This window comes from Delphinapterus leucas, chromosome X (assembly GCF_059928025.1).
Source record: "Delphinapterus leucas isolate spDelLeu-1000000601 "Yukka" chromosome X, BTC_Dleu_Yukka2, whole genome shotgun sequence".
Classification (NCBI taxonomy): domain Eukaryota; kingdom Metazoa; phylum Chordata; class Mammalia; order Artiodactyla; family Monodontidae; genus Delphinapterus; species Delphinapterus leucas.
This window is the reverse complement of record NC_143150.1, coordinates 26,702,010-26,715,780: the sequence shown is the minus strand read 5'-3', so window position 1 is coordinate 26,715,780 and position 13,771 is coordinate 26,702,010. Positions and strand designations below refer to the sequence as shown.

The 13,771-nt window shown below is 41.9% G+C and overlaps 1 protein-coding gene across 2 annotated transcripts in view; it reads left to right on the top strand.

Moving 5' to 3' along the window:
- Window positions 1–10,577, top strand: part of GRIA3 (glutamate ionotropic receptor AMPA type subunit 3) — a 282,525-nt gene extending 271,948 nt beyond the window's left edge. Inside the window, exons 14-15 of one of the 2 annotated variants that reach the window (XM_089904122.1) lie at window positions 7,649–7,763; window positions 10,332–10,577. In XM_089904122.1, coding sequence (XP_089760248.1) covers window positions 7,649–7,763; window positions 10,332–10,577 — 361 coding nt within the window. The remainder of the gene's footprint in view (window positions 1–7,648; window positions 7,764–10,331) is intronic. The other variant, XM_022561870.3, reaches the window with a different exon arrangement.
- Window positions 10,578–13,771: the final 3,194 nt, after the last annotated feature.

Genomic DNA, 13,771 nt, shown 5'->3' with positions numbered 1-13,771 from the left:
AGTGTAAGCTAAGACTGATTATTTTTCTATGGGTCATGGTCAACGGAGGGCTATTGGGGGGGGGGAATAGGATGCTGGCACCCATCATTGAGATTAAACTCTCAATGAATATTTTGCCTAGAATCAGGAGAATGAACTAGATGTCTTCAGAAACATTTGTCATGTGAGTTTCTGGTCGGTTTCTGTCCTTCTCAATCTATGCCTCTCTTTCTCAGTACCATTGGGATGAACTAAAGAAAATACCCTTGTATGTGATAAAACCCAACGAAGTGTGATAGTTTGAATTTTTAATGGATCTCAAAACAGACTTTTCAAGTGAATCATATGAATTATGTACTTGGGAAATTATCTGTGGCCACATCTTAAACAAGACTGGCTTCTCCAGAAGCTTAGCATCTTCCCTGAGCCCCTTCTCCCTGTCAGGGACAAATTGAGTAAGAAGTCTTTACAGACAAATTGGGTTATGTGAGACAGTCCACAACCCATAATGGTTTAAGTTTCCTGTTCTAGAGGGAGAGATTGGACAAAGGCCCAGTTTGGCAGAAATCCATCAGTGAAACTCACAACTTGTATAATCAAGGGATCTATCACTTTGAATTTGAGAGGTTATCATTTGGAAATGCCCTGGTTTTATCCACATATCTCCAAGTGACTTTGGGGGCTGCTTCTCTAGCACAGATGCTCATCAATAGGTTTCAATCACTAGCATTGTTGGGCCCTCAGTAAAATAACTCACAGCTTTCAACTCCTAATGTTATATGCATGCATTATTGAATTCGCTCTTTGCACTTATATTAAATGATGATCTCATTAGCAAGGAGTTAAATAGGTTTGAGCTACATTTGTGAACTACATGATATAAATACTGTCTCAGAGGAAGCGTCTAGCAGCTAAGCACTGCACAACTCTGCAAATCATTGTGGCTGCCCCTGTGGAATGAGGGTCACTTGGGCGGCCAGAGTCCAGTATTACCAGCAGTCATATGTGCCTGCTCGCAGCTTGTGGAGAAAGCTCAGGCTGATCCAAGGGTAGAAAGATTAAAATAACTTAAACCTTCATTCTCCTAGAATGCTGCATCCAGAAACCCCTGTGAAAAGAAATCAATAAAGCTTCTTTAAAGGGGTCCAGATACTAATGTAGTCTAGGGCATATTTTGAACTTCCACAGCCTCCAACAGCTACTGTAGAGAGGTAAATCCCTTTACTACACATATCCCAAGGTAACCTATGGAAAAGAATATAAAGGACTGTAGAATAAATCCTTTTATCCAACAAAGAATCTTCTCTTGCTTGGTTATCAATTGGCTTCAACTTCATAAATCAAGCCCTGCCTGGGCAGAGATGTCTGTAACTGCCTTCCTGCCTGAAAAGGCTAGGGAAGCAAGTGAGCAATTCGGAAAGGTGACTTGTCACCATGAAAACCTGAAATATATTCGGTAGAAAAGCCAGTGAAAGATGGCTTTTCTCCCTCCACTGGGCCGAAGATAATTTTTAGAAGTTGTTCCAAAAAATCACTAGGTACCAAGAAACAAATGCAGTAACTTAAGAGTGAGCTTCGGATGAAGCATAGCATGAGGGATGGGCTTCCAGCTTAGCTTGTGATAAGTTTCTGTTATCATCATTCAGATATTGTGTTCTTAGAGCAAGTTTCTAATTAACTATGCAAATACACCATCCTTGCTCGCATATTTCTTTTACTTCTCTGTGATCTCCTTGTCTTTCCCTCCATGACCTACATATTTACACATATATCCATCCCTCCTAAGGGCACCATTGATGATCTCTTGGCATCATTTATTAAACAGACATTTGCTCTTTAGGTGTCCCTGCTCAGAAAGGAGAAGTGAAGCCATGTAGAGCAGAGTATATCCCATATTCTCTCAGATCAATCGTACTACACCATGGATTCCTATATTTTTCAGGCCCAGAACAATACCCATAGTACAAATCCTTATCTCAACCCTTCTAGGATCACCATATGGGGGAATCAACTTGGTCATTAATTCACGAGCCCATTTTTTTTTCTTTTCCACTATGGGAAAACTCAGCACCCTCACGCCACTCTGTCCACATTTCTCTCTTCATAAGAAAGAATCCAACGTGGCTCCAAACTACCTATTTTAGGTATTTCCTGAAATCAACTTGAAAAATAAATTGGACAGTTCTTTTGAAATATATCAACATTTTTAGTTTTAGGGTTTTTTTTTTAAATAAGCAGTTTCTACTTTCACAGGGGGAAAAAAACGGTCTTCTTATCCTAAAACTGTCTTCATATGTAACACTGGCCATCACTAAGATGACACTGAACTTTGCAATGGCTGGTTCATAGCTCCCAGGAACGAGCTGGGAACCTAGACAATCGCCACCCGGGGCTGGATGCCCTGGATTAATGAGCACAGTGCTTTGTCGCTGAGTTGTTGCCAGGTGTGGATGGCAGAGATAAGCAGAAATTTGTATCAGTTAGTTATGTTTTCTTCAAAAATAGAACTCATTTTCAAGGCATTATGAATTACATTACTATCCCAGTTAAAAAAAAAAAATAGATGCTACTCCGTGACCGTTGGCAGCATTCCGGAATAGTCATCCTGCCACAGGTCTGTGCTACCTTCGCATGCTGTTAACTGACTACCTAGCTCACATTCACTCTCGTCCTCTCCATCTGATCAACAATCCATATTCAGTTTTATGACATGGGTGCAATTTACACCCTTTACATAGGAGAAGTTTACACCCTTTCCCCCCTGAACATTTTTTAAACGAAATGGAACAAAGAGTTGGAGTTTAGAAATAGTTACTCTTTGCTTCCTTTCCCATTTCTCAGGAAGCTTTGTATTTTAACAAGGAATGCTGCTCAAACTTAAAGGTGTGAAATTCTCATGATGGAAATAAAGGTACCAGTGAGGAAAATATTTGTGGACAGGGGGATGTTCCCAGACCCCTTGAAATTACATCACAAAGCCCTCCTGTTCTCTCCCTATGCTTGCCAACCTGTGTTTTTGTCTTACGAGGGCTCTACTCAGCAAAACGTCCATGGCAAGCCCTTCAGAGGGGAGAATGCCTGCCTCATTTCCATGATAGGAATCGGATCTACTTTGTTTAATTCTTTCTCTTCTCTACTGAAGTGAGTACAGTAAATATTTCTGACTTATAATTCTCTCAGGTACCAGTTAAGGGCCTACAGTAACTGCTCTGAAACATTCCCCTGGAGACGTATCGCTGCGTCGCAGTGGAAGGCCCCAGCTGCTAGATCTACCCTTGCTAGGCTGATAGTTGGAGTACGGTGATCCCTAAGGAAAAAGTTCATTATGAACATCCAAGCCCTAAGAATGAAAACAATGAGGACCGCTACCCCTTTTCTGTGTGTTCCATTGGAGAATGTACAGTACAGAGTTGGATGCGTGTTAATTTGCCTTCCGGCCTGCCCCATAATTTGCTGTGCAGTTTTGAGCAGATTACTTAACCTATCTGTGCCTCGATTTCTATACTTATAGAGACCATAAATCTACCTTCTTAAAGTGATTATTAAACTTGACCAATAATAATAATAATTTTATTATGTGTGAAGTACTAGGCTGAAAAACAAAAGCTAAAAGGGAGTTTTCTAATCAAGTATTTATTGAGAGAACTATTCTAAGTGGGGAATACAAATACATAAGTCATGGTCCCTCCCCTTGAGAAACACAGCCTAGGAGACACAAGACCTGGGCCCAAATAATAAGGCAAGGTAGAAGAGGAAGGAGGAGGGAGAGAAAGTATTGGGTGAGGAACAAAAATGGCATCATGAGGAAAGTGACATTTAAAACGACCAGATGTCCACCTAATTCCACTTCCTTTAAAATACCAAATTGTGTGTGTGTGTGTGTGTGTGTGTGTGTTGGGAGGAGGGTGTCAATACATTTGGTTGATTTGAATTGAGTTTGGCAATACATCCAGTAAGGTACAGTAAGAGAGAAAATTACGTGGTTAAAAGCAGTTTTTCTCTGCCATCTTGGGAATTTATTCCACCCCGCAGCAGCATACAATTCTAGGAGATTTGGCCTTTAAAGTACTTTCTTTTCTTGGCAGCTATCCTAACCTTGTTAAGTGGTATTATCTGTGATTTCTGATTACAGCTTTTATGCTCCTTGCCTGTGCTACTTCTTAAAATGTTTGTTTTTCTCCTTCATTTTTATTTAGAAGTTCCCAAGTGCACATTGGTTCCCTGTCAGGTTCCTTAAGCCCTGTGATTTTTTTTTTTTCCAATCAAAGACTAAACTTCTAAGGGTATAACATTTGTCAGATTTCTCTAAAGCCCTGGGGCAACAGATGAGGTCTGGACGCTCTAAGGCAGGGTTTCTCAGCCTCGGTACTGTTGACATCTGGGGCTTTGTTGTGGAGGGCCTCCCTGTGCCAAGTAGGCTGTTTAACAGCATCCCTGGCCTCTACCCACTAGATGCCTGTAGCACTCCCCACCCTCCCAGTTGTGACAGTGAAAAATGACTCTAGACATTGTCCAATGTCCCCTGGAGGACAAAATGACCCCCGATTGAGAACCATTGCTCTAAGGTAACCTCTACTGTAACCGTGGATGCCATGGGCATAGAGAGCAGCTACCAACCATTCTGTGGGAGCCACCTGATGGCCTAAGGCAGGGGTAGGCCATTTGTCAGAAAAGTAGGATGCTAAGTTGCTGACCTGGATGCTTAAATGCTCAGCCTGGGTTTTGGCAGGAGTGGAGGGTGGCAGCCCAGACTAGGCCCCAGCAGGGGAAAAATCTACCCTCCTCTAAAACCAGTGCGTCTCAACCCTTTTTATCCCAGGACCCCTTTACACACTTAAAAGTTATAGGGAACCCCCAAAAGATTTTGTTCGTATGTATTAAGTCTATTAACACTTAACATATCAGAAATTAAAACTGAAGAATTTTAAAATAATGTATTAACTCCCTTAAAAATAATAAACCCAATGTATATTAACATAAATAACATACTTTTTATGAAAAATAACTTTTTAAAAAAATTAGTGAGGAGCGGCATTGTCCTATTTTTGCAAATAGCTTTAATGTCTGGCTTAATATAAGAGAATAGGATTCTCATTTCTGCTTCTTCATTCAATGTGTTGTGATATTACACGTCATGTAGCCTCCAGGAAACTCCACTGTACATCATGAGGGAATAAGAGTAAGAAAGACAAAGAATGCCTTAGTATTATTACAAAAACAGTTTTGACCTCACAGACCCTATGATGAAAAGTTTTCAGGGATCCTCCAGGGGTCCTTGGACCACACTTTGAGAACCATTGTTCTAAACGAACATGTCACACTTTTATCAACCTAGCTCACTTAAGGGTTGACAAATTTTTTAAAACCCAGGATCTCTAGGGAGAGGTCTCTATTTGGACCTTAGTGTGAGGGCCTTTAATCAGACTGCTCTGTTCCTGAGCTCTAGAAAGAGCAGCTGTACTAAAGAAACTGAATGAAGTAATTTGAAGAGTATAGTAGCTTGAGGGAGGTCGGGGCCTGGTAAGGGCTTAGAGAGCAGCGTGAAGACACTGGGCCCTTTACAATAAGAAAAAAGGAAGCACAGAAAGGAAGAAAAAAATGCTTTGTAATTTTTCCTGAGGTCCTGATGGAGTCAGTCACCCATATGCCATTGGAAAGCATCTCCCCTGCAACTTAAGCCGTCTGTCCTAATCCTTAGCCTGGGTCCCAGTGCCTAGCTTAAGGCACAGCACTGGAAGAAAGGTGGTTGGTGATAAAGTAAAAAATAATAGGGGGAAAGGAGAGAGAAGGAGGCCAGACAGTGGGGATTAGGGGAGAAGGCAGTTCCAACACTGATCTCAGGGCCATAGATGGCCTGTCTGTCCTTTAAAAGTCTAAGACTTAACTTTCACTGCCAGTAATATCCTAAAGAGGCTCCAATTTTTATTTGAGTATCTTTTGTTGCTTTGCATGCCAAGCAAGTCTGGCTAGCATTTGAGAAGCCTCAGCTTCTGAGCATTGATTGAAGGAATTGTTTAAAGTATAAAAGGACCTCAGTTTCCTGGTGAGAAACAAAATGCAGACATTCTGGCTGCCAAGCTCTGCACTACCCAAGAAAGTGTCACCTCTGTGACACTAAAGGTTTACAGTTTTTCAAATCCCAAGTACTCTGAAATTGCCTATTATTTTAAAATGATAATATGTTTCTCAGAATTCTCAAGATGAGATGGTCCTTCTGCTCTCAACAGCGAAGGGGAGAAGAAAGGAAATAGGCTTTGGGGACTTGGTCTGATAGAGGCCAGATCTCTGTGACAACAGAAGTCTTGTCAATGACTGGATATGTTAGTGGGTCCAAGTTACCCAAAATAAGCTCAGAAATTCTATGGAATGTTCATAGTTACATAAATATATCTGTTTTCCTCCTGGTAAATTGGTGGCATTCAGAAAAACGTGCACTAGTATTGGCAATATTGTTCACGTGAATCTGAACACAGAGTAGTTCATTGCCTCATAATAGAAATATGCCACCCTCTGTAAATAATGCATTTTTAATCTAAAGTTATGAGAGATACTTTATTTAAGATTCATTAGCTCTAGAAAGGAGACAGAGTAAAGGTCATTATTCCCATTTTACAGCTGAAGAAATTTCTAAGAGAGAAGATCGTTATCCTAGAACCAGTAGGGTATCCTGCGTTTGCCCAGTGGCTCTGAAAGAAGTCCTCACACTTTAAGCGGTGGAGGACGAGGGAGCAGTGGGCTGGCCTCCTGGGGACTTATTAGCCTCTTAGTTGAGGAAGTCTTATCTCACTAGAACAGCTTATCTAAGCTTCCTCCACAGCGCTACCCATAGGGGCAGTCAGCTTGCCATTTCAGGTCATGCCATATTAATAATCCATTTTTAAACAATCTAGTTCACCTTTTGGTGATCTGAGTCGCTCACAGACCTATGACCATATCAGAGAGACAGCTGATCAGTAACTCAAAAACAATCCATAGACCAGTTCTCCCATTGTTGAAAGTACTCTTATCCAAAACTCAGAGGTCCACGTGATACCTTTAGTACTAAGACAAGTATGTGCATAAGAATGCAGTTTGTGAAGACATGTATGTAGTACAGTTCTTTCTGAGCTCATTTTCAGCTGGGCAACAGATATGTATAATAAAGGACAACTCATCAGAAGGCATGTTATTCACGTAGGATCTATCTTCTATTCTGTTCGGATTCATCCTTTTGTCTCCACATGTGGAAACGCCTCCCCTTCTGGTCCCGTTCCCTTCCCCACTCCTCCATAAAACTTGCTTTCTGTCTGGAAGTACAACAAGACACCCAGTTAGATCAAACCTAACATACCTCCGTCACAAAGCTACTGCAAGCTGCCGCCGACAATTGTCACTTGAGGGGAGACCCTCCTCACCCCACACAGCCTATCTGAGGAGTGCCTTTTTTCTATCCTCATTATTTAACAGTGTGTGCCGATTACTCAAAGCGATATGGGCAGGCCCTGGTAAATATAGCGTTGCTGTAGTGTTAATTTTTATAAGGTAATGCTCAGGTTGCCTGCAGTGTCTAAAATTACTCTGTGGCCAGGGCCCCCTGCTTTATCGCTTTCTATAGTTTTAAAGTAGTTTGAAGCTTGAATAACATAAAATAACATAATATAATGTTATTTATGTTATTTCCCACGTGAAGAACGCCTGTAAACCTTGCAGTATTGAAACTCAGTGAACAAGGCATCTTAGACAAGCTGAAAAACAAATGGTGGTACGATAAGGGGGAATGCGGAGCGAAGGACTCCGGGAGTAAGGTCAGTCGCTGAAGGTCTTTTTGTACTGATTAGCAATCACATTTTGAACCACTGTTTATTTTCTACCCTAAAACGGCTTTCCTTCCCAACAGACACTCCCTGACACAGTGGGACCCCTTTATAACACCAGCGCTGAGGGAATGAGGCAAACACCAGTCTCAGAGACCTGCCATGTGACATCAGTCATCGACTCCGGCGAGCTATCCTTACGATTAGGGAACTCAATCTGACCCACCATGTTCCCAAAGCAGTAAAATCACGAGCTGTGTTATAAGGGGGTTTTACTGTATTTCACATTTCGAAAGTTCAAAGAGAAAACAGAACAACAACGACAACCCAAAAAACAAAAAATGATCCAGTTGTGACAGTACTTTTTCTTAACCTCTTACAGTGTCAGAGACTTTGTAGTTGTAAATGCCTTTGGTTATGAATATATTATGTCGATCCCACCTGAAAACAGTCAAAGAAATCAATAACAAAGACTGGTCTCTGTAAGCAGAATGATTAGCCAGCCTCCTCTCAGCTGCTGTCGTATTGAGTTCAGCATCTATTTGGATCTCGAATCTCATTAAGTCTGTCACACTTCTCTCTTCCAAAGGTGTCACTTGAATCTCTGTACGTAATACTTTTAAAATTCAGTCGCATGCTCCTTAAGGGTATACCTTCTCAGGATAACATCACATTGATAAGCATGAAACACTCTTCCCCGCCTCCTTCCTGCCCCCCTTTGCTCCCCTAAGAAAGTTCTTTTTTAGTTTCAATTTTTGCCTTTCCTTTTTTTGAACTAATATTGTGGTATCAGTTAATTCATTTCATGAAATGCCACTCATTTTCCTTGTGCAGTGAACCATTTTGCTACTGGTTTTCTACATCCCACAGCAGGGAATTCTTTGAAACTTAAATACATGGAACTTGAAACTTTGTTGCTACGGCTTACATGGGTGATGTAAAGGACACTTTCTCCCCCATCAAAAACCACATACATATAAAAATCTAATGGGAGAGGGCAGGTTACCAGAAATTGGTCCTCTTCCTAATGGACTGTGGAACATCCTTGCAGACAGCTTCACCTGCCTCCTTAAGGAGATGATCCATTGTTTCCTAAGTTATAGAAATTCTTACCACTTGTCTAGCTAACTGTCACTCATCCTAGAAGAGTGACTATTTGCAAGGTTGTTGTGGACATGAGGCATGTCCCTACCCCTCTTCCCGACCATGCGACTTAATTCCAACTGGCCTTTTTATTAAGGTAAACAAGTGCAGGACTGGCTCCTATGAAAACGGAATCAGGACATGGCCATATTGTCTTTACATTTAACTCTTCACATGATACCAGGACTGGCTGAGCCACAGAGTGTTGAGTGTCAGCCACGGCCGTCGTCTGGTCTCTGTGCTGTCATTTGAATGAGATACTCAATTCACTGGCTTGACAGTTTGGGTTGTATTCAGCAGCAAAATGGTTACATTCCCTCTAAAAAGACTACAAGATGCTACTTTATTTTACTTTCTTCAAAGAAAGGCTCCTGGCCCTTGCTGTGTCCTACCTCCAGGTAGGGCTCAAGGCACCAACTTTTTTCCTTCCGTCGTTCAGCAGTTCAGTTTCTGCTTTTTCATACAGGCAGATAGCTTAGTCAGATTTGCGGTTTGACCTGAAAGTCACTGACCGGCTTCCTCGATGTTCCCCCCATTTTAAATAGAGAGATGAGTATAGGGGTGTTTTGTTTTGGTTTTTCTCCCTAATTATTCTCTGCATTCCCTGGAGTAAAAGCTGAAAATGAGCCGGATTTGTTTCAATCATCAGCCTCCTGGAAAAGTCTTCTGATTTGTATGGAGCCGATTCAGGACCCAGCGGGTCCTTAAACTCTCAGGAAGAGGGAACAGAGCCAATTCTTCGTGCTGTGCCCTTGTTCCCGCAGCACAAACACTTGCTGCTTTGAGGATGAGGCCTTAGCAACTAGTCCCCAAAGAAGCAATTTCTCAGCCACTGGGTGAAAGGGGAGAGTTAATCCTTTTAAAACAAACCCTTATGAAGTAACTCCCCAGATATGAGTATCAGGAACCTCTAACATTCTCACCTGTCATCTTAAAGACCAGTTGTTGACAAGAACAAGGGAGAAAGAGGTGTTGCGGGGCAGAGAGGGGAAAGAGTGCTTCAAGTTCCCAAATGAAAAGAGTGTTACATTGACAGAGATGATGTCACAGCTCAACTCTGGCAAATGGTGTTTATCAAAGCTGGCAGAGGACTAAGTTGTGCTTGTGTTTCCACTTTTGCTCCCATGGCCGACTGCTGTTTACTTAGTTGTTGACACCATCTTGAGGTACTAATGGATTTAAGGAGTCAAACTAAAAGAGCATTTAGGGGAGGATCACAACTGTCAACAGAAGCACCATCTACCATCTTGCTGGCCATTGTGAAACATCAGCCAGTTGCCAGAGTTGAGTCATAGCATTTACATCAATGTTTAGCTGTTTTACAACTTAGAACTATCATATACTGTTGCAATGCATTATAATGTCCCATTGTCTTTGTTTTCTCCAAGAACTAATCACCTTGTTCATTTCTCTTAGGACAAGACCAGCGCTCTGAGCCTGAGCAATGTGGCAGGCGTTTTCTATATACTTGTCGGAGGTCTGGGGCTGGCCATGATGGTGGCTTTGATAGAATTCTGTTACAAATCACGGGCAGAGTCCAAACGCATGAAACTCACAAAGAACACCCAAAACTTTAAGCCTGCTCCTGCCACCAACACTCAAAATTACGCTACATACAGAGAAGGCTACAACGTGTATGGAACAGAGAGTGTTAAGATCTAGGGGTACGGTTAAGGTCTAGTAAACTAATCAGCTTATGTTACTGTATGTCAATCTCTTCTTCTTTTCTTGTTGTCTTTCAGTTTGGTTTGTTGTTTCAGGAATTGTCTATTCTTTGCAACCGTTTGATTCTTTGAAAATAATGGTTGTGCTTTCTTGTCAGACAGTGGTGCTTTCCTAATAGCATAGTTGTAATTAAATTGTGGTCTGCGACCCAAAAGGAGAAATTCTCTAGAGCAGCACTGTTCAGTGGGAATATTTGCAAGCCACATGTGAACCACATGTGTAATTTTAAGTGCTCTTCTAGACATTTTCTAAAGTAACACAAGCAAAATTAATTTAATGATATATTTCATTTATCCCAGTATATTCGAAGTATTATCATTTCAACTTGTTATCAATGAAAAAAGTGAATGAAGTGTTTTACATTCTTTTTTATATATATATATATATATATATATTTTTTTTTTTTTGGCGGTATGCAGGCCTCTCACTGTTGTGGCCTCTCCCGTTGCGGAGCACAGGCTCCGGACGCGCAGGCTCAGCGGCCATGGCTCACGGGCCCAGCCGCTCCGCAGCATGTGGGATCTTCCTGGAACGGGGCACGAACCCGTGTCCCCTGCATTGGCAGGCAGACTCTCAACCACTGCGCCACCAGGGAAGCCCTTACATTCTTTTCTTCATACTAAGTCTTAGAAATCAGGGGTGTCTTTTATACTTATGGCACATGTCAATTCACACTAGCCACATATCAAGTGTTCAATAGTCACATGTGGCTGGTGACTACCATATTGGACAGTGAAGCTCTAGAGAAAGCAGCTCTCTGGAACTGATGTTAAAATGAGGAATGGAAATGGGGAGCTGCTACCTTGAGAAAGGTAGTGCTTCTATAGGGGTGTGGTGGATCTCTTAGTATAAGCCTGAGACAATTTCTTTAATCTTTGAGTTCCTTTGTTGTCCCTTTCTTGGAACTGATGTTCATTGAGGTAAGTGTCTCCCAAAGGACAGTCTAGGTTCCCTGCTGCTGGCTGTTCCCAAATTCATACTTAAATGAACCTGACTGATGCCACCTTGATTCTGGCAGCTATAGCTAAAACTCACCAATAACTCAGACATGTTCAAAGGCAAGCTTGAGTTAGGATAACATCTCCATTCTGGAAGTGTTTAAGAGAAAATAGTTTTGTTACCTTCACGTGCATCTGTCATCAGTAACACACCTATCCGAAGCGGAACAGAACAATTAGAAACTTCGTAGCCCTTATTCTAGGTAGATTTTTGACCTCTTGAGTCAATGTCCATGTGTTCGAATTTCTACAAATGCATCTGTGTTTTGACCTTATATTTCATGGTGCGGATCTAAATTCAGCCAATTTTTAAATAATATTTCATCCACATAAATCATTTGTCCTCACCATGGAAGGCATTATCTTGTTTGATGAAGTTGCTGGTTGTTCTTTCCTGCTGCAGGCTGCAGCCTTTTGCCACCGACTAACCCACTAACAAAGTGTTCCCATTGCATTGTTGAATGGACAATACGTGGATTCATCTGCAATTAGCACTGTTTGCATGCAAGCATTTCATGTTCCCGTGTGCTTAAAATATTTTACTCTTGAGTAGGTTATACAGGCCCATTACAATTGGGGTCATGTTATTGCTTTCTCATAAGAGAGTACATGGGTGATTTCAGCCTAGCTTACTTATCCCAAATTCTGAGATATTGGCATCCAAAGAAATAATACACCTGAAATCTGCATATCGGTTTTCCAAGTGCTCTCACATCTATTGCCTCAGTTGAGGTAATGGGGCAGAAAATATTTCCCCTTTCAGGTAACGAAGTGCCAGCCACATCAAATGACTTGCTAAAGGCAACACAGCTAGGCAGTGGCAGTTCTGGGACTAGAACCCAGCTCTTCTTCCTCCTGTAGCTGTATTCTTCACTAAACCATGCCACCGCTCTCTACGCGTGGCCCGGTGTTCTCCAGAAACCTTGAAACCCCAGTGGGATCCTGTCAAATGCAGAGCAGATCCTAAGTCTATGTCTCACTTCTTTACAAAAATGTCTTGAGAGACTTCACCAAGCCTCCATTTGCCCTCCTTCTTATGCACTTGACATGAGGGTGTATATTCAATCGCTCCTACGTTCCCCAAAAGGAAGCTTTCTGTAACAGGGCTTAGGGTCACACAGCCTCCAGACCCTCTTGATTATCAGCCATTCCATCTGAGAATCTATGTCCCTGCTCCCCAACTCCTACAGCCTCAGTCTCTCATTAAAGGCCCAGAGCAGTGCTTCCCAACTGGCAATATGCATATGAATCACCTGGGGATCTTATAAAAATGCAGGTCCTGAGGCAGCTGCTCTGGGATGGGGCCTGAGGTTCTACAGTTCTCACAAGCTCACAGGTCGTGTTGATGCTGCTGGTCTAAGGAGTAGTAAGATTCTAGAGAAAGTTGTCTCAGAGGATGTAACTTAAGGAATTGAAGGAAGGGGGGAGGGAGAAAGGGAAGGAGAGTGACAAAAAGACAGACACAGAGGAGGGGAGAGAGGGAGAGAGGGAGACCAAACTGGGATCAGCAATTTGGGCAGAATGCTACAGTCCTGAAGTGGAGGCCCAGAACATTAAACCTGAGGGAAGAGCATAAGAAATTAACTTGCCACAACTTCTGGTACTCTGGCTTTCCTTTCGTCATCTTGGCTGACCCATTTTGTGAAGCAAAATTCGGGCTAACTGAGGCAAAAGTCACACTCAAATAGACATCGATGCCAACGTGGTTACAGCCCAGTTAGCTAGCACCTTGGCAGTCATCCCTAGGATGAAAACCTGGGGAAAGCCTCTGCAAACAAGCCATTGCAAAGTTCAATGTCATCTCAGTGATGGCCAGTGTTACATATGAAGACAGTTTTAGGATAAAAAGACCATTTTTCCCCCCTGTGAAAGTAGAAACTACTTATTAAAAAAAAAAAAACTAAAAGTGTTGATATATTTCAAAAGAACTGTCCGATTTATTTTTCAAGTTGATTTCAGGAAATACCTAAAATAGGTAGTTTAGAGCCACATTGGATTCTTTCTTATGAAAGAAATGTGGACAGAGTGGCGTGAGGGTGCTGAGTTTTCCCATAGTGGAGAAGAAAAAAAAATGGGCTCGTGAATTAATGACCAAGTTGATTCCCCCATATGGTGATCCTAGAAGGGTTGAGA